Here is a 24,360-nt window from a genome sequence, read left to right as displayed (position 1 = left end):
ATTGGTTAACTGATCTTAGGCAAGCACTAGTCCTTTTTAATGCATTGTATGGTCCATTGTTGTGAAGAAGTGCAGCTATTTGTCACCTCCCAGGTCTTGGGACACATTTCAACACACTTGAGTGTTTTGTCTGACAGTTCAACATTTGACATAAAGGTGTCCAAATGGACTTTTAATGAAGTGCTTGTCAGTGGTATTTTCTGAAAGGGAGAGGAGCATTGCTTAGATGCTGCAGCAGATGCTAAGCAGGCAGGGCACAGGAGTCTTAGAATAGAATCACAAAATAGTTTGGGTTGGAAGGGACCTTTAAAGATCACCTAGTCCAACCCCCTTGCCATGGGCAGGGACATCTTTCACTGGATCAGTTTGCTCAAGCCTCCATCCAATCTGACTTTGAACACTTCCAGCAATGGGTCATCCACACTTTTTGTTTACAAACAAAGAAGGACTGGTGGGAGATGTGGTGGTTGGTGGCCATCTTGGGCTTAGCGACCATGATATGATAGAGTTCTCCATTCTTGGCAAAGTAAGAAGGGGGGGCTTCAGCGAAACCAGTGCCATGTACTTCTGGAGGGCAGACTTTGGCCTGTTCAGGACACTGGTTGGGAGAGTCCCTTGGGAGGCAGTCCTGAAAGGCAAAGGAGTCCAGGAAGGCTGGGCATTCTTCAAGAAGGAAATCTTCAAGGTGCAGGAGCAGGTTGTCCCCACATGCCATAAGACGAACTGGTGGGGAAGATGACTGGCCTGGCTGAACAGGGAGCTTTTGCTGGGGCTCAGAAAAAAAAAGGAGTTCACGACTTTTGGAATCCCCAGGTTATTCAGCCTCCTGAGCTGGAAGGCAGAGATGGACTGCAGAACAAACCCTCCGTAATCCAGGAGGAAGTAGTTTATGACCTGCTGAGCCAGCTGGATGCTCACAAGTCTATGGGACCAGACGGGATCCACCTGAGAATACTGAGGGAGCTGGCTGAAGTGCTCACCAAACCACTCTACATTGTTTATCAGCAGTCCTGGTTAACAGGGGAGGTCCCAGATGACTGGAGGCTTGCCAACGTGATGCCCCTTTACAAGAAGGGCCATAGAGAGGATCTGGGGAGCTACAGGTCAGTCAGCCTGACCTCGGTACTGAGGAAGATTAGGGAGCAGTTTGTCTTGAGTGTGCTCACCAGGTGTGTGCGGGACAATCAGGGTTCAGGCCCAGCCAGCATGCGTTTATGAAAGTCAAGTCCTGCATGACCAACCTGATCTCCTTCTATGACAAGGTGACCTGCTTAGTGAATGAGGGAAGGGCTGTGGATGTTGTCTACCTGCACTTTAGTAAAGTGTTTGACACTGTCTCCCACAGCACCCTCCTGGAGAAACTGACTACTCCTGGCTTGGACAGAGGTACTCTTTGCTGGGCGAAAAACTGGCTGGATGGCTGAGCCCAAGGAGTTGTGGTGAATGGAGGTAAATCCAGTTGGTGGCCAGGCACAAGCAGTGTTCCCCAGGGCTCAGTTTTGGGCCCAGCCTTGTTTAATATCTTTATCGATGATCTGGATGAGGGGGTTGAGTGCACCCTCAGTAAGTTTGCAGATAACACAAAGTTTTGCAGGAGTGTTGATCTGCTCGAGGGTAGGAAGGCTCTGCAGAGGGACCTGGACAGGCTGGATCAGACTTGGCGAAGAGTGGCTGGAGAGCTGCCTGGTAGAAAAGGACCTGGGGATGTTGGTCAACAGACAGTTAAACAGGAGCCAGCAGCGTGCCCAGGTGGCCAAGGAGGCCAACAGCATCCTGGCTTGTACCAGGCATAGTGTGGCCAGCAGGAGTAAGGAAGTGATCATCGCCCTGTACTCAGCACTGGTGAGGCCACTCTTTGAATACTGTGTTCAGTTTTGAGCCCCTCCCTGTGAGAAAGACGTGGAGGTGCTGGAGCGTGTCCAGAGAAGGGCAACGAAGCTGGTGAAGGGTCTAGAACACAAGTCGTATGAGGAGCAGCTGAGGGAACTGGAGTTGCTTCACCTGGAGAAGAGGAGGCTGAGGGGAGACCTTATTGCTCTCTACAACTACCTGAAAGGAGGTTGTAGTGAGGTGGGTGTTGGTTATTCTCCCAAGTTACTAGTGATAGGATGAGAGGAAATGGCCTCAATTTGCATCAGTAGAGGTTTAGATTGGATATCAGGAAAAACTTCTTCACTGAAAGTGTTGCCAGGCATTGGAACAGGCTGCCCAGAGGGGTGGTGGAGTCACCATCCCTGGAGATGTCCAAAAAAACCTGTAGATGTGGCACATCAGGGCATGGTTTAGGAGGCATGGTGGTGTTGGGTTGGTGCTTGGACTTGATATCTTAGAGGTCTTTTCCAATCTTAATGATTCTATTATTCTATTCTATAACTTCTCTGGGCAACCTGTTCCAGTGTCTCACCACCCTCATTGTAAAAAATTTCTTCTTTAAGCTTTTGCTTCCTTTTGCTTTGGTCTTTGATAATAACAAAAGGCTGTAACTTGATCATTCATTTTAGCTAGCTGCTAATGTTCTAAACACTCTTGTTTCATGCCTGCAAATAGCCCAGCTGGAGTTTTAGTTCTAGCTTCAGGTGGGTTTTCATTTTCTGATGTAGTCCTTTCAAACCTCATATCTGGTTTTGAATTTTGTTCTTGCCTCCAAACAGTGAGATTTAGTAGAATATGATGAGAAAAAAGAAAAAACTTAAATTAAAGCAAGAATTTCAACCAAATGAGATAAAGCATTAGATGCAAAAAAGCACAGTAAATGGTCTTCATATCTCATGTTCCATAGGTAATTCTGGATAAGTAATGAAGAATATTTACTGAATGTCATTAATAGTATCTGAATCTCTTCTTCGCTTTGGTAAATATGTAAGGATTTGGGAAATATTTAAATGTCCTTTACTAACATGGTTCCTCCATGTTCCTCCTGTTAGATGTTCTTGTTCAGATTTTGACCATTCCCTTATGCTCTGTTCGTTTTTAGTAGTATGTGGAGCTTCGGGTTCATCTGTATTTTTCTGAGTCGTCCATACTTCATCTTAGTCCTTCCAAGACTCAGGCCTTCCACTGAAATAATTTTTAATAAATAATTATGCTACTGCTGCTTGAATTGAAGGACTATCCATCAAGTCACAGAAACATCTAGTCCCCAGTGGGACTACCTGTGGAAAGATACGTTCTTTCCATCTAGGAATGGACTTTCATCTGTACTTCAGATATGAAGACAGTATGGATATTTTCAACGTATTATGTAGGCATCTAAATGCTATTGCACAGGGTATCCTTAATTCTTGAAGTCTTGTCAGCTCTTTGAATGAAACATATCCTGGCTCTGAGAATGGCAAGTATATGCAGCGGAATAACTGGGTATTCAGCGTCAAAATGGGTAAAGAATGAGACTGTAGCTGGTTGATAGGAAATGTATCCATGAAATGAACTCCTCCCCTTCCATCGTTGGTATTGGTGTGGAAATATCAATTAATCCATGGCAGTCTTGAGTATTGGCCCTTCAGTGTTCACAAGCAAGAGCTCTGCTTCATGGCAAGTTGGTTGTAATTTTCAGGGAACAATAAGTTTTATTCCCAGCGCAACCCAGGCACAAATGTTTCAGGATGCTTTAAGTCAATTATCTGTTTTCCACTGGAGACAAAGACTGCAGTTACCTGTAACATGAACCGTCTGTCCTGGAACTGACAGGTGGAACAGCGACATTATCTGGTTTCCAAAGCAGTGGAGGAGGTGCAGAAAATCATCCAGCAACTGACTGTGGAAATCAGCTATAAGGCCGCACGATTCCAGGCTATCTCCAACTCTGGCATTCACAATGAGAATATTAAGGTATGAACAAGACCTCTAGTATACTCCCTGGCAGCTTGTGGGCAGTCAGTAAGTGATTTTTTCATTGTATAAGTGTCTGTGTGGACAGGTACCCCACCCAAACCACCACAGACGATGCACTGTGGAAGTTCTAGTAACTGACTATGTAGTAGGGACCTGCTCGTGGACATCTTACAACAAGAGGAGCATCAGAGAGGGCCAAGTAAATCACGCAGAGCCTCTTTTTACAGCTGCTGCTTTTACAGAGAAAGTCTATTGCCAGACCTGTCAATCTGTAAGCAGAAGCCAAAGCTCTTCAGGAGACAGAAAGGAAAACTTGTACAGCAGTAACATAAGAAGAAAAAAATGCTCATGCCTTCATGAGCTATGACTCATATTTTTCACAGGTGGAAAACCTGTCAACTCACTAAAAAAAAGAAAAAAAAAAATCCAAAATCCTTCTTCCGCTATGAACATTAGAAAGCTCCTTCAGAAAAATATGTTTTTTATTGGTCACAGATTGGAACTTCTTTTTGTCTGGGAAGAAATGTGCTTATTGGTGGGAGAGGTTAAATGCCTCCCCATTTTAGACCATCAAATATGAAAATAATAATGTTCTATCCCAGCTGTGACAGGAGAAGACTGGGTATTTCCTGTGACTACTTAACACAAGAACAGCTAGAGTAAGGAAATAAGAAACTATCATAGCAATGGCAACTTCAGAATGAAAATTATCTTCTTCATCTGAAGTAGTTTACCTACTCTAGCTATGTCAACCCTTACACTAGAAGGCAGCCAGTTACAGATCAAAACACACCAAACATGTAAAAGCATGAGGCAACTTTTGCAGCTGCCTGGGATCGGAAGGGGAGAACTCTGTGTGTATCAAGCTGCTGAAAGGATATGGAGGTGGAGGCAGAATATACTCATCCAGTCTGAAATGTGGCTATTGCTCTGGGGACAAAAACATGTAGGTTTATAACTTTTCTGGAATTTCACATATCCCAGGGCATGTGGCCTTGCCAGTAGGAACGACTGCGGTGACGTAAAACGGTGCCAAATCCTGGTCCGTTGTTCCTTAGTGTCATAGTCTGCTATCCACCTCTCACGCTGGAACAAACCTGCTTGGCTAATAAGCACCCTAAGCTAATAAGACCCTGACAAGACCAGGGTCAGGGTAAAACTGCTGTTCTGGAGAACAAAGCAGAACAAAACCAAGGCAATCTATTCTGAGCAGTAATTTGGTATTATGGTAGGCTGATCTGAACAACCTCTGCTTAAAAGGAATACCCAAAATTTATTTTCTTTAAAAGTAGCAGATTTGTTATTCATACTTAACTGAACCCGGTGCTATAAATCTGTGGTAGTCACACTAGGAGGGCCTGAGTAACTGTCCTGTAGGTATGGGGCAGAAAAACTGGGTTAATAATTATTTTTTTTTTTTGCTTTGGCTGTTCTGCTTCCAAAAAAAATAGAATCTTTAATATCGCTGCTGACATAACTCAACATAGAGGAGACTTGTGTCAAGGGAAAACCAATTTATTAACTATTGTGTGTTTAATTTTGCAACATCTTTTTTCCCGTCAATTACACTTACAGGAACTTTTCAGAACTTTCAGCTTCTGATTAAAGGACTTAATTTAACATGATGAGGAGTCTAGATTTGTTGAGAAGCTACAAGCTTCCTTCTAAATATGCAGGGCTGGGTGGGGAATATAGAAGAAAAGACTTTAAATATTCATTGTTTTTCTGTAACCCAGGGGGCAAAAAGTCAAAATCTTTAATACAAAACTCACATAAAATTCAGATAGACAAAATGGAATATTTTGTTTTTACAATTTTAAGTGTTTGGTTTTAGTTGTGGCCTGCCATTTTTGCAGCTGTCAACTGTGCAGGGATGATGCAAAGGCTGTGGAAACTTCAGTAAGGTGTAACAGGCAGGTTAGCATCCAGAGTAACTACTAGTACAGCACTGCCCAACAGCATTGCCAAGCTTTTAACTCTGTAATTGTGGTGGTGGAGGGGTGGATTTTCCGTTAACAAATAGGCTCAAAGGAAGCTTGCAGCTTTGCTCTGTGAATGTATGACCTGGCACATGGTTTCTCTCTGTGCTGTGTACTTCTTTTTTCCTTTCTGATTCTCTCAGGATCAACCAGCTTTACTGGCCAAGTGGTCAGCTATGCTTCGGGGGAAGCGCCCATTCCACCCATCCATCCAGGTACAAAGCCTTCCTGCCACGTGGTGCCTGCCAGTCCAAGTGCCTGCTTCCTCCTCACCCACCCTCTTCTCCAGACAGCTTCACCCACCTAACCAATCCTCCCATGACTAGTTCAACCTCTCCGGCATGTTTGCTCAAAGTGTAAATATTTTATTTCTAACCTAATGCTTCTGCCTCCCTGGGATATCCTGGCCAGGATCACAAGAATGAGGCTGTATTTAATTTGCCCAGCATACTGCAGGCAGGTTTTTAATACAGCAGATCTGGCCGCAAGTTACACATCCCGGAATCTGAGGCTCTTGTTCAAGCCAGTGACTTGCTGCGGCCCATGGTCTGCATACGGTGTGTAAGACCATCGTGTGACAGAGCATAGGTGTGGGACTGGGATTTGTTTATGCCAAGAGGACACCAGCTGCCCAGCTTTACAGTGCCATCTCCAGCCTTGGGATTTCTGGTGTTTCCTGGTAAGCCCCAGATGGAGGAGCCTTGTGACTTGTATGTGAAGGCACTCGCATAACACCTGCAGCTCTTCTCTTTAAAATCTGTTGGGTGCCAGGGCATACAAGTCAGCATCTTGGTACGGGAAGGAACGGTTGTTTATCTGCAAATATGGCCGAGGCAGTGAGATAAGTAGTAACTTCATGACAGCCATTGTATTTTTTTCCTTATAAAGCCTAGCGCTTCATTCCTGAGTCGCTCACAGGATTTCTCAGCTCCACCAAATCTGACATGTGCAGGTCATCTTGGTCTGAAATGTCATCCTTCCAGTATCCTCCTGCGTTTAGGTGGTTTAAATTTGACAAAAGAAGGGCCTTCTGGTGTTTCCTTTGCCATTTCTGTGCTTCTTGCTGGCCATCTTTTTTATTTCAAATCTTCCCAGGGAGCAGTGAAGACCAGCTGCCTCCTGTGGGAGAGGGAGCCAGGAGGTGAGCACAACAACATGGCAATGCCTGCCCCATGGTCCCTGAGCGAGGCAGACCTAGGGAGGGCAGCTGCGAACAGCTGAGAGTCTGGATCATCAGGCAAGTCTGTGCTGATAAGGCAGGTCTGAGGTCAAGCCAGGAGCACTCGTCCGGGTCAGGATCAGGCCCGATGGCAGTAACCAAGGTCAGATGCAGTCTGTTCGTTGCCAGGCAAGTCCACAGTAGCCAGGTAGGTCTGAGGTCAGGCTGGGAAGGCAGTCTGCAGGTAGGACAACAAGGTCTATGGCCCAGTACAGGCATAGCTGTCACATGGCTGGAGACCAGCACTCCTACAACATAGCACGGTGCTGAGCTGAAATGGGGGTCCCAGGCCCATGGGCAGAAGGTATGGGTAGAAGCTCCAGAAAGGCTGCTTAGGGCCATCAAAGCCTGTTAGTGCTCTCAGGACCCTGGCACCTCTGCGGTAATATTTTAATTCAGCTGAGCTACCAGGAAGGCTACCAGAGTGTTTTTGATTATTACAGGAGGGTGAGAAGGGCATTTCATTTACCTTGAGATAACCACTTTGCCACAACAGCTGTCACTTCACATCCTGCTTGTGCAGCAGCTTCACCTTATGAACCTCTATGTAAGTTAGGCTTGGTAACAAGTGGGGTTCAGAAGCTTCTGAGTCAACACGGTAAAAGCCTGAAGGAGTTTGAATGCCCTCTCTGAATTCCTGGAGCCATGATTGTCAAATGCTTCCAAACTAGTGTTTGGAGATGTCTGGCTACGCCCTGTGCCAGTATGAGGTTTCTTGGTATTTGCGTCACCTTATTTACTCTTTGCAAATACTGGTTCAGCACTGGTTTTATTGGAAAATGGTCATTTCCACAGTGAAACCAATTAATTGGCTTGCAAACAAGCCTATTTGAGGGTTTGTTGTCCATTGGTTACTATTTCCATCCTTACATTGTTTCTGGCTTCTGCTGAGCAGGAGATGCAGGTTCATACAGGACAGCTGGCAAAGATCTGCATTTATTTCTGAGAGTACCACTGTCTGTGCAGGCTCATGCATGTCACTTGCCTCACATCTCTGGCTCTTAAAGGACAGTCATGCAGAGTGAAACACTTGTAAAATGAATGGACCATAGCCTTAATTTACTACTGTCTGTAGTGGACGTTGAAAGAGATCAGAAAAGTCCACTTTCTGCCATAGTTATTACTACTATTGAACTCTAGGCTTATCTCTAGTAACAATTCTGAGGTAATAACTTGCACTTTTTTTGTTTCCCTTTTCTGGCTCTCGACACATGCTTTCTGATGTTTTTCCGCTCCTTGGAAGCTGCTAGATATTATATCTCATATAATTGCAGACTAGAAATAACAAAGAATGGGGGAAAACATTGCAAGTGTTGTGACAAATCAGTCAGTGCGCTCTCGTCTTCTATGGGTGTGCTGGTTTTGGCTGAGAAGGGGTTAATTCTCCTCACTGTGGGGGTCGGCTACCTTTCCAGCTTCCCGCGCTCTGCCGCGTGGCGGGGGGGGGCTGGGAGGGGCAGGGCCATGGTGGGGGCGGCTGACCCCGACTGGCCAATGGCAGGTTCATTCCATACCATGTGACACCATGACCAGTATATTGAGGTGGGGGCAGTTGCAGCGCGAGCGCGGAGGCGGCGCGGCGGCGGGCGGCGCGCGGCTGCGGCGCGGGCAGTTTGTTCCGGCGGTTCGTTCCCCCTCTCCCCTCCCTTCCCCCTCCCCCCCGCCCCGGGGCTTTGCGCCTCTCGTTGTTCTCCTTTACATTGCATTTCTACTGTTGTTTTCTTTTAATTTTAATTATTAAACTGTTCTTATCCCAACCCACGAGCGTTACCCTTCTGATTCTCTCCCCCATCTACCGGTGGGGAGTGAGCGAGCGGCTGTGTGGGGCTGAGCTGCCGCTAAACCACGAGAGTCTTTTTGGCGCCCAACGTGGGGCTCAAGGGTTGGAGATAATAACAGCTGCTGGTCACAGCACCATGTTGTCCTTTTTGCAGTTGGTGTTAAAGATCGGTGTTGGTTTGTTGAGTCTGCTGTGTTCTGCTGTGATTAGTAATGTTTTGCCTACAAGATTTGTTATACAAACACTCGTTTTCAGCTTTATCTGGTATTTGGGGTTTTTGCTGAAACTGTTACTGTACTTTGGATACCGCCTTGTTGAGGCAATTAGCAACTATACCCCCTCCTCTGAGAGATTTTACATGGAGGAAATACAGAATAGTACCTTTGCAACTTTGTTCTGTGATGTCCCTGCCTCTATTACAACAACCTTTATGTATCTTGAACATCCTTGGGTGGTTAAGATGCACTTATTGTTAGTTTTTGGGCAGGTTGTTTTGGTTTTGACTAAGCTACTTAAGAAGATCACCCAGAAATCTGCCCCGAGGCTTGATAGTTACGAGTGGCAGGGCATGTGGGATAGCATGGGCAAATACCTAGGGCAGTGGGCACCCCCAGTGTTTTGGAGTTTCACCCCCGAACAAGTGAAGAATCCTAAAAAACTAGTAGAATATTTGGAGAAAGTATGTTGTTACGCTGGGAACTCCAGAGAGACACAGATCACTGCAACGTGCTGGGGCCTGGCCCATGCGTACCGAGCCCTGCTCAACAGCATTCAATGCCCCCAGGGGGAAGAGAATGGCTCTGGATTGAAATGCAAAGTGACTGGCACTGTAGACAATCCAGCCCGGATGACAGGCACTGCAGCCACTCAAACCCCCACGACAAGTACTGGAGCTGGCTCAGAAAACAAACCCGTACCAGTATCAGTTGCCCCCATACACAAGACGAAATATTGGAAGCAGAAGTCAACTCGTCTAGAACGGGATGATGAAGCACCAGGGCCATCGCGGGGAGAGGAGGGAGAAGTAATAAATGAAATAGAGACCACCCGATCCCTGTCCTTGAGAGAGTTGCGAGATACGGGAAAAGATTTCAGCCGTTGTTCAGGTGAGCACATTGCCACCTGGCTGCTCCGATGCTGGGACAATGGGGCCAGTAGCCTGGAACTAGAGGGGAAAGAAGCGAAACAATTGGGATCCCTTTCTGGGGAAGGGGGCATTGACAAAGCAATTGGGAAAAGAACACAAGCCCTCAGCCTCTGGAGGCGACTCCTGTCTGGAGTGAAGGAAAGGTATCCCTTTAAAAAAGATGTTACATATCGCCTAGGAAAATGGACAACCGTGGAGAAAGGCATCCAGTATCTAAGGGAATTAGCTGTGCTTGAGGTGATTTATGGTGACCTGGACGATCAACGGTCATCCAAAGATCCAGATGAAGCCGAGTGCACACGACCCATGTGGCGGAAGTTTGTACGGAGCGCACCATCTTCGCATGCAAACTCATTGGCAGTGATGTCCTGGAAAGATGACGAGACACCAACGGTGGCAGAGGTGATAGATAGACTAAGGGATACATATTTAGCAAAAGCCACGTGGTTAGTCAACATGAGGGGATCTGCCAATCAAGCTGGCCCTGCCCAGTCAGAAATCCTACATACTGTGGAAGGGGACAGAGTCCCTGTAGTGCACACAGAAAGTATGCTGGGCAAAACAGTCTGGGTTCTTCCTGCCTCCGGCAAAGGCAAACCCATTCGTGGGATTGCTTGTGCTCAAGGACCTGGGTACACTTGGCGGGTGATGCGGGAGGATGGAGAAATCCGATGCGTGCCTCAAGGGGATTTGATTTTGGGTGAAAACAGTCAATGAACTGCATGGCACAATGTGAACTGCTATATAATACTGTGTGTCACCTCTGTGCTGTACCAATGATATCAGAGTACGAGCCTCCCAACCCATGGAAGATCAACTATGAAACAAGCCGTGCAGCAGTGATGGAACGATGACTGACTCGGTATGCAGCGACCCAACGCCACACACCATCTCTCCCACCCGGAAAGACTGAGTCATGGACTGGATGAACTCAATGGACATTTTTAATGGACATTGTACAGGGAAGGTCCATGAACTAAGGGAATGATGTCTGTGTATTATGTTAAAGGATGGGAAGGGGAGGGGTGGTGGTTGGTATGGTTGTATTGCATTATATGGGACCTGGGCATGGTGTAAATGGTATGGAATAAGGGGTGGAGAATGTGCTGGTTTTGGCTGAGAAAGGGTTAATTCTCCTCACTGTGGGGGTCAGCTACCTTTCCAGCTTCCCGCGCTCTGCCGTGTGGCGGGGGGGGCTGGGAGGGGCAGGGCCATGGTGGGGGCGGCTGACCCCGACTGGCCAATGGCAGGTTCATTCCGTACCATGTGACACCATGACCAATATATTGAGGTGGGGGCAGCTGCAGCGGCAGCGCGGAGGCGGCGCGGCGTCGGGTCGGCGGGCGGCGTGCGGCTGCGGCGCGGGCAGTTTGTTCCGGCGGTTCGTTCCCCCTCTCCCCTCCCTTCCCCCTCCCCCCCACCCGGGGCTTTGCGCCTCTCGTTGTTCTCCTTTACATTGCATTTCTACTGTTGTTTCTTTTAATTATTAAACTGTTCTTATGCCAACCCACGAGCGTTACCCTTCTGATTCTCTCCCCCATCTACCGGTGGGGAGTGAGGGAGCGGCTGTGTGGGGCTGAGCTGCCGCTAAACCACGACAATGGGCCATGGCTGTCACATCAGACTCCTTCTAAGACAATTTCCTTTTAGTTTGTGTACCTCCAAAGTAACCCTCAGACAGGCATGGAACAGGTCCTGGCTGTAACCAATTGCTCCCATCATACCATGGCTTTTCCTTTTCTCCAAAGCCCCCAGTTTTACCTTTCACTTCCTTAACCCTCTTCTCCTTACTCCAGGCTCATGGATCTGCCCTGGTCTCCTCTCTCAATCTCTCTGCACTCTCCTAGGTCTTGGCACCCAGCCAATTCCTCATCACAGTCCCTCTGCGCGGCCTGACCGGCTACAGGGAATGCCAGGTACGGCACTGGCGTTACTACACCGTGCATGGAGCCAAGCTCCTCTCCTCCGTGCGGGACCCTGAGGAACTGCATCAATGGCTAGAGGTGGAGCAGTTCTCAAAAAGCCTTCCGCAATGGCATGAAACGGATGTGAACATCGAAGGAGATCTGGTTCCAGCCAAAGTCCTTGTCATCTTCCGGGAGCTGGTGGAGAAGTCAATTATCTCCTGTAACCTCTCCAGTGAGTTTAGTGGGGACAGGTATAAGGGGAACTGGCTGTCTTCTGCAGTTGACAGAAGGGAAACTGTCACACACAGGAAGTGTTTGGTTGGTTGACATGCAACAAGCCCCTCCAAAATCAGGGACCCCATTTCAGTCATGCATGTAGACCTGCACTGAGGATAGAATTAAGTAGTTCTTTGCCTCTTTATACCCAAGATATTGCTCCTTTCTTAGGAATTTTGGTAGGGTCTCCAGCAACATCACCCTCACAGTTCAGTCAAGATGCAACACAGATTTTCAGAACATTTAGGAATTTGTTGAGAAAAATCTTTTTTCTACTCCAGCAGCTGCAATGTATCTAGACTAGCAAGGAAGCTATTATAGGAAAATTGGATACAAGGAAGATGCGTAAGTCAGAGAAGAAAGTACTTGAAGATGTTTATAAGGCAGATAATACTCTGGGGAAACCTCAGCTGCCCATAGCTTTCCAGCATAGGGTGGTGGGAACTACATGGAAGGAATCCTAATTAAGCAAAGTCTGTTGGACAAGTACTCTTTTCCCCAGCACCCAGGCTACTCCAGTTCTCTTCTGCAGATCTGGACGCAGGAAGTTCGCTTTCAGTAGTGGCGCTGATCCCTCTGTGAGCAATCCAAAGTGCCTGTTTATTTCCTGTCACTATTTATACTGGAAGTGCTGATCACTGACAATGCTATCAGTAGCATGTGCAACATGCCTTCATAGCTGCAACATCTGTAGCAAGATGCTGCCTGAACAGCAATCCTCATGCTTAATTCTTAGCATCCTACAGGCATGTTATATACTTCAGTTAATGAACACGTGGCTTGGTCCAAGCTAAATTGTCCTTGTCCATCTCTACACATTAAGATACTCTGACATGACCAAATCCAGACTGTGGTACCTCTTCTGTGGCTTGTTTCCAGGATGACTTTACTCATCAGCAGCCTGATATGGGTCTTCTGTATTCCAGAGAAATAGGATCAATTTTCACTCATCTGATAGCACTCTGAATTTTAGTCACAGGAGAAAACACAGAATCATAGAATCTTTAAGGTTGGAAAAGACCTCTAGGATCATCAAGTCCAACCGTCAACCCAACACTACCATGTCTCCTAAACCATGCCCTGAAGTGCTATATCTACACATTTTTTGAACACCTCCAGGGATGGTGGTGTTGAATGATGGTGACATGTTGAAGTCAAGCTCAGCTAGATCATTGCATTCTTCCAGGAAAATTTGTTATCATAGAAATGGAAAGGTTGATGCAAATAAAATTTCACCATTGAAAAGACCAGATGGAATGAGCTTGCACCTGAGGCTTTACTTATGTGAAAGTCATTTTGTTGAAGTGAAAACCTGTCATTGTGTCTAGCAGCAGTACATCAAGTTGTTGAGCCAGGAGAGGTACTTCCAAGAGGCCCAAGGAATGATGTTTGGTCTGATGATCTGATGCCTTTTTTGTAAGGCCAGCTGGGAGGAGACTGAGACAGAGGAGGTGAGCTAAGATGAGGTCAGGAGGAGTAATTACCATTTTTGTTTGTTTCTGTGAAGAATGAACTTCCTTCATCCCATAGTACAACTAAAGTTACAGAATAGTTTCCCTGATTTCACTGCTTCCCTGTTTATTAACTCTTTCAGCACCAGCAAAACCAGTTTTTGCGGTGTGTCACTTTTCATTGGTGGAAAAATAGGTAGCACAATTACATTGCTTTTGGAAATACTATGAATGTATTTACATGCTGACACAGTGGTTGCTCTAGTGCTTTTCAGCTGCTAGGAATCCCTGCTGAGGGCTTGGGAGCAGTACAGTTACAGTTTTGGTGCCAGGCTTGGCTCAGCAGGGAAGTAACATACAGATTTTACTGAGGGTAATGAAGTTCTGGTTGGGGCAGCCTTCACTATTTGCAAAGTGATTCACCCCTGCGCTTCCCAGAGGAGATGCTAAATTACCATTGGGAGGAGGCAGATATTTCCTCTGTGAGGGTACATGTTCATCACTGTCCCTTCAAGTCTTTTGTGTTGGCTCCTTGTGGAATTACTCCTTAGCCCGTGCCAGTCAAAACGAGGTGGGTTAACACAGTACTATTTAACCTGCTTATGGTAATCTGCTCTTTTACTTCAGTAGGTGGAGCATGATCACACAATTTGCTCAAATGGCAAAGTTGAAGGGACAGTGATCCTGCCAGAATGACAGGGAAAGCTGGACCCAGAAACTTCTTCCATGAACACAGCTGGACCAACAGGAAACATCTCACTAAGTCCATTATTTGCAGCTTTCATTCCTTTCTGCTCTCTTAGAGCACATTGTTCCTGGAGATGAGCCACTCTTCTTTCACCGAGGAAACTTCTTTCTTCCAAATCACCATGGAACTAACTCTTTTTGACACTCAGCTGTCCCAGTGAGGCAATCAGTTAGCCCTTTTTGTATGACTGCTCTGCATAACAGGCCATAAATTCTGGCATTGTTTTCTGTGCAAACACATCTCCAGAAACAAAACTTATGGATACCCCACAGTACATTCTGAGTGACCAGCAAGGGTAAGTCATTTGGTCTGATCATGGGTTCTCTGAAGGAATAAGGAGATCTTCAGATACAAAGTGTTCATCTGGTCCCCTCTAATCTGTAGTGATCTCCTTGTTGTACTGTACTATTAGAAATGTTACGTTGCATCAGTTGTCTGTATTTTTAAGAAGCTGGTCCTAGGGTTGGAGGGGACCCACAGAGGAAAACAGAAGCAAGGAAATTGAGTGTAAAATTGAGAACTTAGTTGTTCCTTCATCTTCCTCCTGTTCTCATTCCCAAGGGTAGATTAAGATGATAACTTTTTTTCTTGTATTCTGCTTATGGCACTGAAGAGAAAGTGTTAAGACAGAACAATGGAACTGCAAGGCCCTAGACAGCCCTTTGCTTGGCTTGTGGAAAAGGACTTTTTCCTCTTTATTATCGTCTCTTGCTGTTCTTTCACAGGTAAAGTGGCAGTGCTGGAGAGCTTCAGCTCAGTGGTCCGGGTGGCTGTGGAGACATCAGAATCCCAGGTCGAGGTGGAGCTGGTCCCTGCTGTGGAGATTCCAACTTGCTGGCCTGAGAAAGCCCGGTGGCCTCGTTGCCTTAAACGTTGGCCTTCCCAGGAAAAAGTGCAGTGCATCAAGGTGAACAATGTAAAAAGCACTACTAACTCTGCCAGAATTCACCTCACAGGTGTCTGACGGTGCTGACAGTGGTTTCCCAACTGAAGGACTGCATGGCAGACAACAGCATGGTCAGAAGGTGTATTCTGTAGAAAAGTGATATTTCAAAGCGTTCTGTCAGATTTTATTGGGATTTTTTTCCCCCCTTTACACTGGTGAATTCTATGGAACAAAAACAGAGTTAACTGTTTATTGCATGAGTCTCTTGCACACAGCTCTGCCTGTGCAGCTCAGTGCTGATGTGCATCGTTTTTGCTGTCCTGCTCTGCCTCATATAAGCCTTCTGCAAATGGGCTGCTGTCTTGTGGTTTTCCCTCCGGCTTAATCCCATCTTCCCCTACAAAACTCATGGCTGGATTCTGGCAGTCCAGCTCAGCCCCAGCTGCCACATTCCTGCAGGTCCAGTTATGCCTTCCAGTCCTGCTCACCTCTCATGCACGACCTGCTGCTCCTTGGCAAAGTGCCTGCAGAGCTCTGCCTCTGCTTTAGTAGCACTACTGGTACTGCACCTGGTGCCTCTAGGGCTGGATCTCCTGGAAATAACTGATGTCAGCACATGAGGAAACAAACCAAATTGCACAGCCATTTGACTAGGAATTAGGATGGGAGCATGACCCATGTTTGCTGCCTCTGCTGTGTTTGGAATACACATTGAGAAATGCCATATATCCTTTTTGTAACATCTCTGCGTTGCTCAGAGAAGTTTGCCTCTAATCTGGTGTCACACTTCCCCTTTTGTCTGCAGTCACTTGGTTTTGATCTTTTGGCCCGCTCCAGTTATCACTGGCAGCTGTGCTTCTCCCGGGCTGAGCATATACTTATGGAAGGTCTTGATGAAGATGGTGGTTGTCGCATGAAGTGCTTCAGGGTCATGAGGCAGATGAAGGAAGATGTCTGGTGTGCCGGAAATAAGCCTGTCATCACAGCTTATCACCTTCAGGTAGGCATCACCATGATACCAAGGTATGGTCTCAGTATCTGTTGCAGGGGCTTCCATCCAGTAATGTCAAAATATTATGGCATAAATCACTGTAGTGTCTATGTAACTTCTAAGGTAACTGTCAAAACTGCAGTACCATTTCATTGCTTTACAGTGGCAAGAAGTTCAGTAAATATACATTCCAAACTTCAAGAAGAAGAAACTAAAGCCTGTAGGAACATTATGACTGCAGCAACATTTAGGACAAGAGGAAATGGCCTCAAGTTGTATCGGGGAGGCTTAGACTGGATATTAGGAAAAATTCTTTACTGCAAGAGTGGTCAGGCATTGGAACAGGCTGCCCAGAGAGGTGGTGGAGTCACCATCCCTGGAGGTGTTCAAAAAACGTGTAGCTGTAGCACATCAGGGCACAGTTTAGGAGGCATGGTGGTGTTGGGTTGGGGGTTGGACTTGATGATCCTAGAGGTCTTTTCCAACCTTAATGATTCTATTATTCTGTGAACATAAATATGTTAGAGATAGGGCTCCTGCTCTGTTTTGACTTCACATAGGCATCGTAATACTGTCTTTAATTGCATGGTTACCTCCTGCTTTTTTACTATCCCAGCCACCCATATCCATCTATCTGTCTGGAGGAAAATTGTGCATTTGTCTTTGTGGAACTACACCAAACAAAATTCTTTTAGGTGAGCCTTATTTCATGAATGAGGTGCAAACTTACGGTTCTAGTGGTGTTTCACCTGGGATAGGAAGGGAAAAAAGAGGAAAAGGGGTCATAGCATCCTACCTGCACATGCTTCAGGGTTCAAGATAGCTTCAAACAACATTTGTGAAGAAGAGACAGAGGCTGTGCTATAACTCCATCCCCACATCTGACAGCTGCAGACACTGATGGACCACAGGCAGCGGCATTTATCAGACAGTAGAGCAAACCTGTTTTCTGAGCCTCCATCCTCCTGGAACTGCCAGGGAGAGGCTGTTCTTCTCCCACCATTAAGCCTCAAGCTGCCAGGCTTCCACAGTAGTTACTGATTTTTTGGAGTCCAAAACCAGATGCAATGCCAAGATTTCTCCTAAAGAAAAAGTTGCAACCATCAAATGCTATTATAGTCATGGGACTAATCTAAGTCAAGACAGAGTTAAAAAAAAAGTTGATGAGGCTGGTTACAGCTTAGCAGAATGCAAGACTTCTTGGTGCCTATAAGAACAACCTGGTGGAAAAACTGTCATAGGTAGGAGAAAGGGGAAAACCATTTAACCATTAATAACCATCTCTTTCTCTGGCTGAAGGAGAAGAGGTGCAGGAAGTGCTGTTGCATGGACTCTTAATCAAAATAAAAAGCTCTTTAGAAGCTCTTCAGCTCTTTACTGTAACCATACTTCAGGCTTTTACTGTGAGAGAGGATTCGTTTACCAGACAGAAGGAATGCTTCAGCATTACTTACATTAAGAAAAATAAAAAAAAAAAAAAAGAAAATCAAGAGAGAAACAGTCAGTGGGTAAACCAGCAGTTGAGTAGAGGCTTAGTGTTTCTTCACATTATCAGTTTTCCCCTGTCAGAGCTATCCAACAATTATTATTAAACAAGGCACCACATGAAAAAGGCCCTCTATGACAGAGAAAATCCTTCCCCCAGAAGCTGCAAAAGCCTCAGAGGACCCAGTAAGTGCACTCATTATGCTTACCTCCATAGGAATGAAGTTCAAGATCAGGAAGCACGAAAGACCTAGGTACATTTTGAAAGCCAAATCTATGCCTCTAGTAGACAGCTAGCAGTTAGAGATGGTTCAGTAAATGCTGGGCATAGATCACCTGTTTGTCACCTGACTGGAAGAGCATGGCTATTTTCCTTCCCTCCAAAATTATCATTGCAAGTGCTGCCCATAGATCTTGCTGAAGTAGTTTTAGTGTGATGAAAGGTAACTGCTCTGCAAGTCTCCAAGGAGTAGCTCCCATAGAGTTACAGCTTGAATACCTCACTACATCTTTTATTCCCTGGTAATGTTTAAGAAGAGTCTTTGTGGTTATTGCAGCTGTGAACAAAAAATTGTTCACATTTGAAAAGCTGTCTGAGAAGATATTTGTCAGTGCTACAACTATTGCAAGGCCTACTGGAGGAAAAAACAAACCAGGCAATCCAGAAGAATGTGGCTTATTTTGATGAAATTCTGCCTCTGAAGAAACAGAGGAGTTGAAGGCTATAGTTTGGCCGCATGTCACAGTGTCTGTAGGTGTCTTTTTGGGTCGCTGAATCTGCAAAATAAAATTGGGGTTCAGATGACAGTAAGGAACTTAGCAGAATTACTGAACCCAAGATGGGTGACTTTGTACTTTAAAAACTGACTTCAGGCTGACCAAGTCAGTCAGTATGACTTGTTTTGGTACAGTAAGTGTAAGTACCTCGAGAAAATTCTTCTCAGTCATAGGAAAGTCTGAAAAATGCAACATGGGCAGTGTAAAAATAATACCATATAAGAGCAATAATCATATGTGTTTTGTTATTTTAACTATGGATTTCTTAAATGTGAAATCATATAAAATAAACATGGAGGAAGAGAACATAGCACATGCTGGAAGTATCACATGTCAGAAAAAAACAGGCTGCACTTGACCAGAAAGCATGCCCTGCACCTGCAATAGTTGCTTGGTACCTCAATCTGTTTGGGATGCAGATCTGTGCTCATCTTCAGCACAAATACAGCTGAAGCTAAAAAATAATTATGTTGATCTGATTATTTTTCTCTCCTTCCTTGCACCTACTGGTTTCTACACTTGTATAATAGGCCATTTTCTACAGCCTAAAATGCCTGGCATTTCTACAGAGGCTCCTGCTGGAGGATGACAAATAGGCTAAGATTATTTTAGCAAGACCATTTCCTTGGGTTTTTGGCCCAGTTAATGGAGAGGGGCTCCTTTGGAGAGAGATCCTAACCAGGCACATCAGAGTTGCTCTGCCTCATCCCCAGAGGAGGCTTTAGCTGTGACCCCTCCATCGCAGAAATGTTAACATAGGGAGATAGTAGTGAGAGTCTCTCTGATTTCCAAGGCTGTCAGCCATTTACCAGCACTAAAACTGCCTTAGTAAGCTGTGTGAGCCCTCGACAGAACCTCTAACACCTCTTCTCTCCCATCTGCTTCTTGCAGACAGTGCTATTCTGGACGTGTGAAAAATACCCACGCACCAAGGATTGGCGCTGCTTCCCCGAAGCCTTTCTGAGGCTGGTGCAGAAGCTGCACAAGTGTGTAAGCCAGCACTTCCTCAAGCATTACTTTGTCAAGAACACCAATCTGCTCAAATATGCCAACACCAGTGACCTGGACCTGGTGGCCAGCAAGCTCACACTCTTCTTGGAGAACCCCGTCTTCTGCCTGGACTAAGGCAGGAAAAGGCCTCCTCATCTCAAACCTGAGCCAATCCCCTGCTTCCTCTCCCCACCTGTGGTTGTTCTTTGTGTCCTTCCAGTAGATGTTGCAGCTGGCTTTATAAGACAGTTGGCACATGCAGCGTGAAAGAGAAGTGTCAAGCTGGCAGCAGTGGGTGGTGAAAACTGATGGGAGGTATCGCTTGATGCCCAGCTGATCTAATTTGCTTTCAACAGTGACAGCCTGCCTGGAAGCTACAGCCAGTGAAACCCAACTTTCTGTGTCAGTTAGAGCAGGCACTGCCTTGTTCACTATTTCCAGTCTTGTGGCACCTAAGCAGAAAAATGGTGCAAAGAAGTCTCGCTCTGCTGCCTACTGGCTGTGTAACCTAGCACATGTATTGTTGCTGCCTCCCCGTTCCTCGCAAGGACAGAGGGTTTCATTCCCTGCTTACCTCACAGGCCAGCTCTGCAGAAGAGCAGACAAACATTTCTGAAGTGTATTGAAGCTGGAAGCTTTCTCAGAGGCACGGTGATGCCTTCATCTCCAATTAAATGGGATTCTTCTCTAGTATGAAGATAACCTTGCTGCTAGTGTTGAATAGCTCAAGGGAAGGAAGAGGAGAAATGGTGGGTTTTGCTGCCTCTTCCTCATTTTTCTCTCCTCCACTTCCATTTTTCTTCCAGTAGCTTCAAATAAGTTTTCTTCATGTTTGCCTTTGCCAGTTGTGTTAGTGCCATACAACCAGGGGGCTCTGCCAGAGCAGATTTCACTCCCACCCCTGGCTCCATCCAGCAGGCTGGAGGAGGAGCAGGTCTTTCCCTAGTTGTTAGCACCCACGTATTTTGGGGTGATGTACAGGAGAATATTTCTGAAAGGCTGTTAGCTCCAAAACCCCCAATGCTTTTAATACTATGGATGTTTAAAGAGAAAACCATTTTTAGTGTCTCAAAAGAAGAGAGTTCTACAATGAGTATACAGAATGTTGGTTTTAATGCTATTAAATCACTGAAACTAAACCAAAGTGGGCTTTTTTTTTCTTTCTTGGACCGGTGCAGGAAAGTAAATAAGTACCTCCTTTGCCAAAGGAGGTGGTAGAGAGGATTTGCAGCCCGTACTCCAGGGAGCTGCTGCAGTGGATGGCCTGCAAGATAACCATCCGTGGCAGAGCATCTCCCCCTTGTGTCAAACTGTGGTGTAACCATGCATCTTTAGCACAGCCTCTGCTTTTTGGCTTGATTTTGTATGCGGGAGTACTGAAGGAGCTAATGGATGTTACAGCAGGATCCCTCTCAATCATCTGCCAAACGTCTTGGGAGTCTGGGGAGGTCCCTGGGGACTGGAAGTTAGCCAATGTTATTCCAATCTACAAAAAGGGCGTGAGGGAAGAACCCAGGGAACTACAGACCGGTTAGTCTAACTATAGTTCCTGGAAAAATTATGGAGAAGATTATACTGGGTGCTATTGGAAGGCATTTAAAGAACAATGCAATCATCAGGCACAGCCAACTTTGCCACAAAGGCAAAGTCCTGTTTAATTTGATATCCTTCTACAATAAAGGCACCCACCTAGTGGATGAAGGGAAGGTGGTGGATATAGTTTTTCTGGATTTTAGTAAGGCTTTTTCATACTGTCCCTCACAGCATCCTTCTGGACAAGTTGTCCAACTGTGGGATGAGTGGGTTCACGGTGCAATGGTGAAGAGCTGGCTGAAGGGCAGACCTCAAAGTGTTGTAGTGAATGGGGCTCCATCTGGCTGGTGACCGGTCACTAGTGGTGTTCCTCAGGGCTCAATTCTAGGGCCAGTTCTGGTCAATGTATTTATGAACAATCTGGATGCAAGAGTTGAATGCACCATTAGCAAGTTTGCTGATACCAAACTGGGAGGTGCTGTTGACTCTCTTGAGGGACAAGATGCCTTTCAGAGGGATCTGGATAGATTGGAGCATTGGGCAATGATTAATGGCATGACATTTAACAAGTCTGAATGCTGGATTCTGCACCTGGGACAGAGTAACGCTGGGCCCAAGTATAAACTGGGAGAGGAGGGGCTGGAGAGCAGCCCTGCAGAAAGGGACCCGGGGGTGCTGGCTGACAGCGGGCTCAATGTGAGTCAGCAGCGTGCCCCGGCAGCCAAGAGGGCAAACCGCATCCTGGGGAGCGCCAAACGCAGCAGAACCGGGCACTCAGAAGAGGTGATTTTCCTGCTGTATTCAGTGTTGGTGCGGCCTCAGCTTGAGCGCTGCGTGCCATCCTGGGCCCCACCACCTCAGAAGGATGTGAAGGTCCTTGAATGCCTGCAGAGGGGGTAACAAAGCTGGTGTCAGGGCTGGAAGGCACGTCCCGTGAGGAGCAGGTGAGGACTTTGGGCTTGTCTAGTTTGGCCAAAAGGAGGCTGAGGGGCAACCTCGTTGCTCTCTACAGCTTCCTGAGGATGGGGAGAGGGAGGTGCTGAGCTCTTCTCCCAGGTACCCAGTGATAGGATGTGTGGGAATGGTTCAAAGCTGCACCAGGGAGGTTTCAACTGGAGATTAGGAAACATTTCTTTACTGGGAGTTTGGTCAAACACTGGAACCGGCTTTCTAGGGTCAATGTCCCAAGCCTGTCAGTGTTTAAGAGGCATTATGATGACACCCTTAATCACATGCTTTTAACTTTTGGTCAGCCCTGAAGTGGTCAGGCAGTTGGACTAAATGATCCTTGTAGGTCCCTTCCAACTGAAATAGTTCTGTTCTATTCTATTCTATTCTGTTCTTTTGCTTCACCCAAGTATAGGAGAAGGCTTTCTCCTACAGTTAATTCTTTAGCAGAGAAGATATGGGTCAGGCAGGATCCTGACTTCATGGTCGTTCTTGCACTAGTCTCCTGCATCAGATCCCACTGTGTGCAGACCTGACCCTGCCATGAAACTGGCACCCTCTTTGCTCACGACCTGCGAATACCCTCCAAGACGCCTTTCCACATGGGTAACACCATTGTGTGGAACTGGTCTGAACAGGTAACTTCTCTTGCTAAAACTTTGTTTGCTGGGCTCATTTATAAATAGGGCACAAGTGGCAGTTTCATAATGACCCCCCCCCCCCGTCCCCCGGTAACATGTGGCTTTCCTGTTTCTGGCCAGCAGAACTGTTTTGGTAAAGAGCAAAGAGATGCTAGTCTGCCAAGTAGAGTCAGGCAGCTGTGACTATAAAGCAACACCTTCTGTTTGGTCTTAGTTTTGTCTTGCAATTGAAGAGTTAGCTTCTGAAGTTGCAGGAGGACAAAAGCGTTTGAAAGGACAGTGAAAAATGCTCAGGGTCTTAATCCCAAGTTTGATATTTTAGGGCCCAGATGGATGATCTTTTTGGGATTTAGTTGTGGCTGTTGAAGAATTTGTCTCCCTTTGTAGCCGGGGGGAAAAGTATTTTAGTGGTGATACCTTAAGTTAGCTGCAGCTGCGTATCAGAGTCCTCAGTGGCTGCAGTTCACAGGCTGCTATGAAGTGAAGTTGTGGGCATACACTGTGTGCTGCAGAGCCATGAGGTGGAAGGTTCTGCCGCTCTGCCTGGGTGGCAGCCTCTCACAGCCAGGAATGAATCAGCAAAGCCAGTAAGCCCAGACAGAATTTAGACTCCTGCTTTGAGCCAAGTCTGATCAATTTTTTTCTCTCTTCTCTTGTTGTTACTCAGGCAAATGCATCAGCTAGCATATGCTGCCACAGAAAATATCATTGTAACCATATAAAACTAAAGATCTGCCCTGAAAGGTATGTTGCTACTGACCACAAAGGCACGGGAATCATCCCCAGCTTTTTCTCCAGAACAGCAAGACATGACACAGCTGGCCACTAGCAAAGGGTGAGGGAAAAGGCTTTGAAGGAAGAACTTATATATTCATTGAAGTGGTTGAATACAAGAAATTATTCCATCTCAGAGATCGGTGGGGGCTATACTACATACCATCTCATACCATCTAGTTCAGGTCTGGTTGGGGTTTTTTTGCGAGGCAGTTTTTTTTGTGGTGGTGGAAGAGTTGTGCAGGAGGTCTCTGATAAAAATCTTTGCCAAATGTACTTGTTGCATTTCTTATCACAGTAAACTTTCTGCAAATAGCTTTTCACTGAGACATCCAGCCTGACTGCAAAATCATGCCCTTATCGCAAGGTTTTCCCTCAAAAAAAAAAAAAAAGGATATCATATTGTGTTTTGGCTACAGAGTAAGTTTTGTTTCATATTTTTAATTTTTCTTTAAAAAAAGCGAGCACCTTGACAAATACAGACTTTCCTGAAGTACGTTACATTTACTGAAAAGCTCTATCTTTGTTCAGAGCATCTGGAAGGAATGACCATTCATTCTCCCTCTCTTTTTAATTGCTTTCAAGAGTATTTGCTCTATCAGGGAAGGAAGGAGAATTCTTCACTTTCATCATATCTTTATGGTTGGCTGTGACTTTTTGCTTACCTCTCAGTTGTGTTTTCTCTCCTTAACTGAATTATTGTCTTTAAAACAAGAAGGGGCAAACAGTGGCCAGAAGGGAACTGCCTTGCATGCATGTGAAGCACAGCACTCAAGAACAATGGGCATTCCCAAAGCATTCACATAAGCAAGAGAGGGAGAAATTAAAATGCAACTTTGTGACAAGACATGGGGTGCAATGAGTGTTTACAGAAATCCTCTCTTCAGGAGACGTGAAACAGCAGCTATGAGAGAATTTCCGCTGAGTCATGGCTGAGCTCTTGGCCATCGTTGCCTTTGCACAAGGTGATGGACTCAGACTGAATGCTAACTGAGGG

The 24,360-nt window shown here is 46.0% G+C and overlaps 1 protein-coding gene across 2 annotated transcripts in view; it reads left to right on the top strand.

Moving 5' to 3' along the window:
* Nucleotides 1-20,595, top strand: part of MAB21L3 (mab-21 like 3) — a 30,263-nt gene extending 9,668 nt beyond the window's left edge. Inside the window, exons 2-7 of one of the 2 annotated variants that reach the window (XM_064465812.1) lie at nucleotides 3,688-3,828; nucleotides 5,954-6,025; nucleotides 11,804-12,095; nucleotides 15,064-15,245; nucleotides 16,030-16,224; nucleotides 19,369-20,595. In XM_064465812.1, coding sequence (XP_064321882.1) covers nucleotides 3,688-3,828; nucleotides 5,954-6,025; nucleotides 11,804-12,095; nucleotides 15,064-15,245; nucleotides 16,030-16,224; nucleotides 19,369-19,602 — 1,116 coding nt within the window. In that variant the 3' untranslated portion in view covers nucleotides 19,603-20,595. The remainder of the gene's footprint in view (nucleotides 1-3,687; nucleotides 3,829-5,953; nucleotides 6,026-11,803; nucleotides 12,096-15,063; nucleotides 15,246-16,029; nucleotides 16,225-19,368) is intronic. The other variant, XM_064465815.1, reaches the window with a different exon arrangement.
* Nucleotides 20,596-24,360: the final 3,765 nt, after the last annotated feature.

This window comes from Phalacrocorax carbo, chromosome 1 (genome assembly GCF_963921805.1).
Source record: "Phalacrocorax carbo chromosome 1, bPhaCar2.1, whole genome shotgun sequence".
Lineage (NCBI taxonomy): Eukaryota > Metazoa > Chordata > Aves > Suliformes > Phalacrocoracidae > Phalacrocorax > Phalacrocorax carbo.
This window is presented reverse-complemented; position numbering and strand designations above follow the sequence as displayed.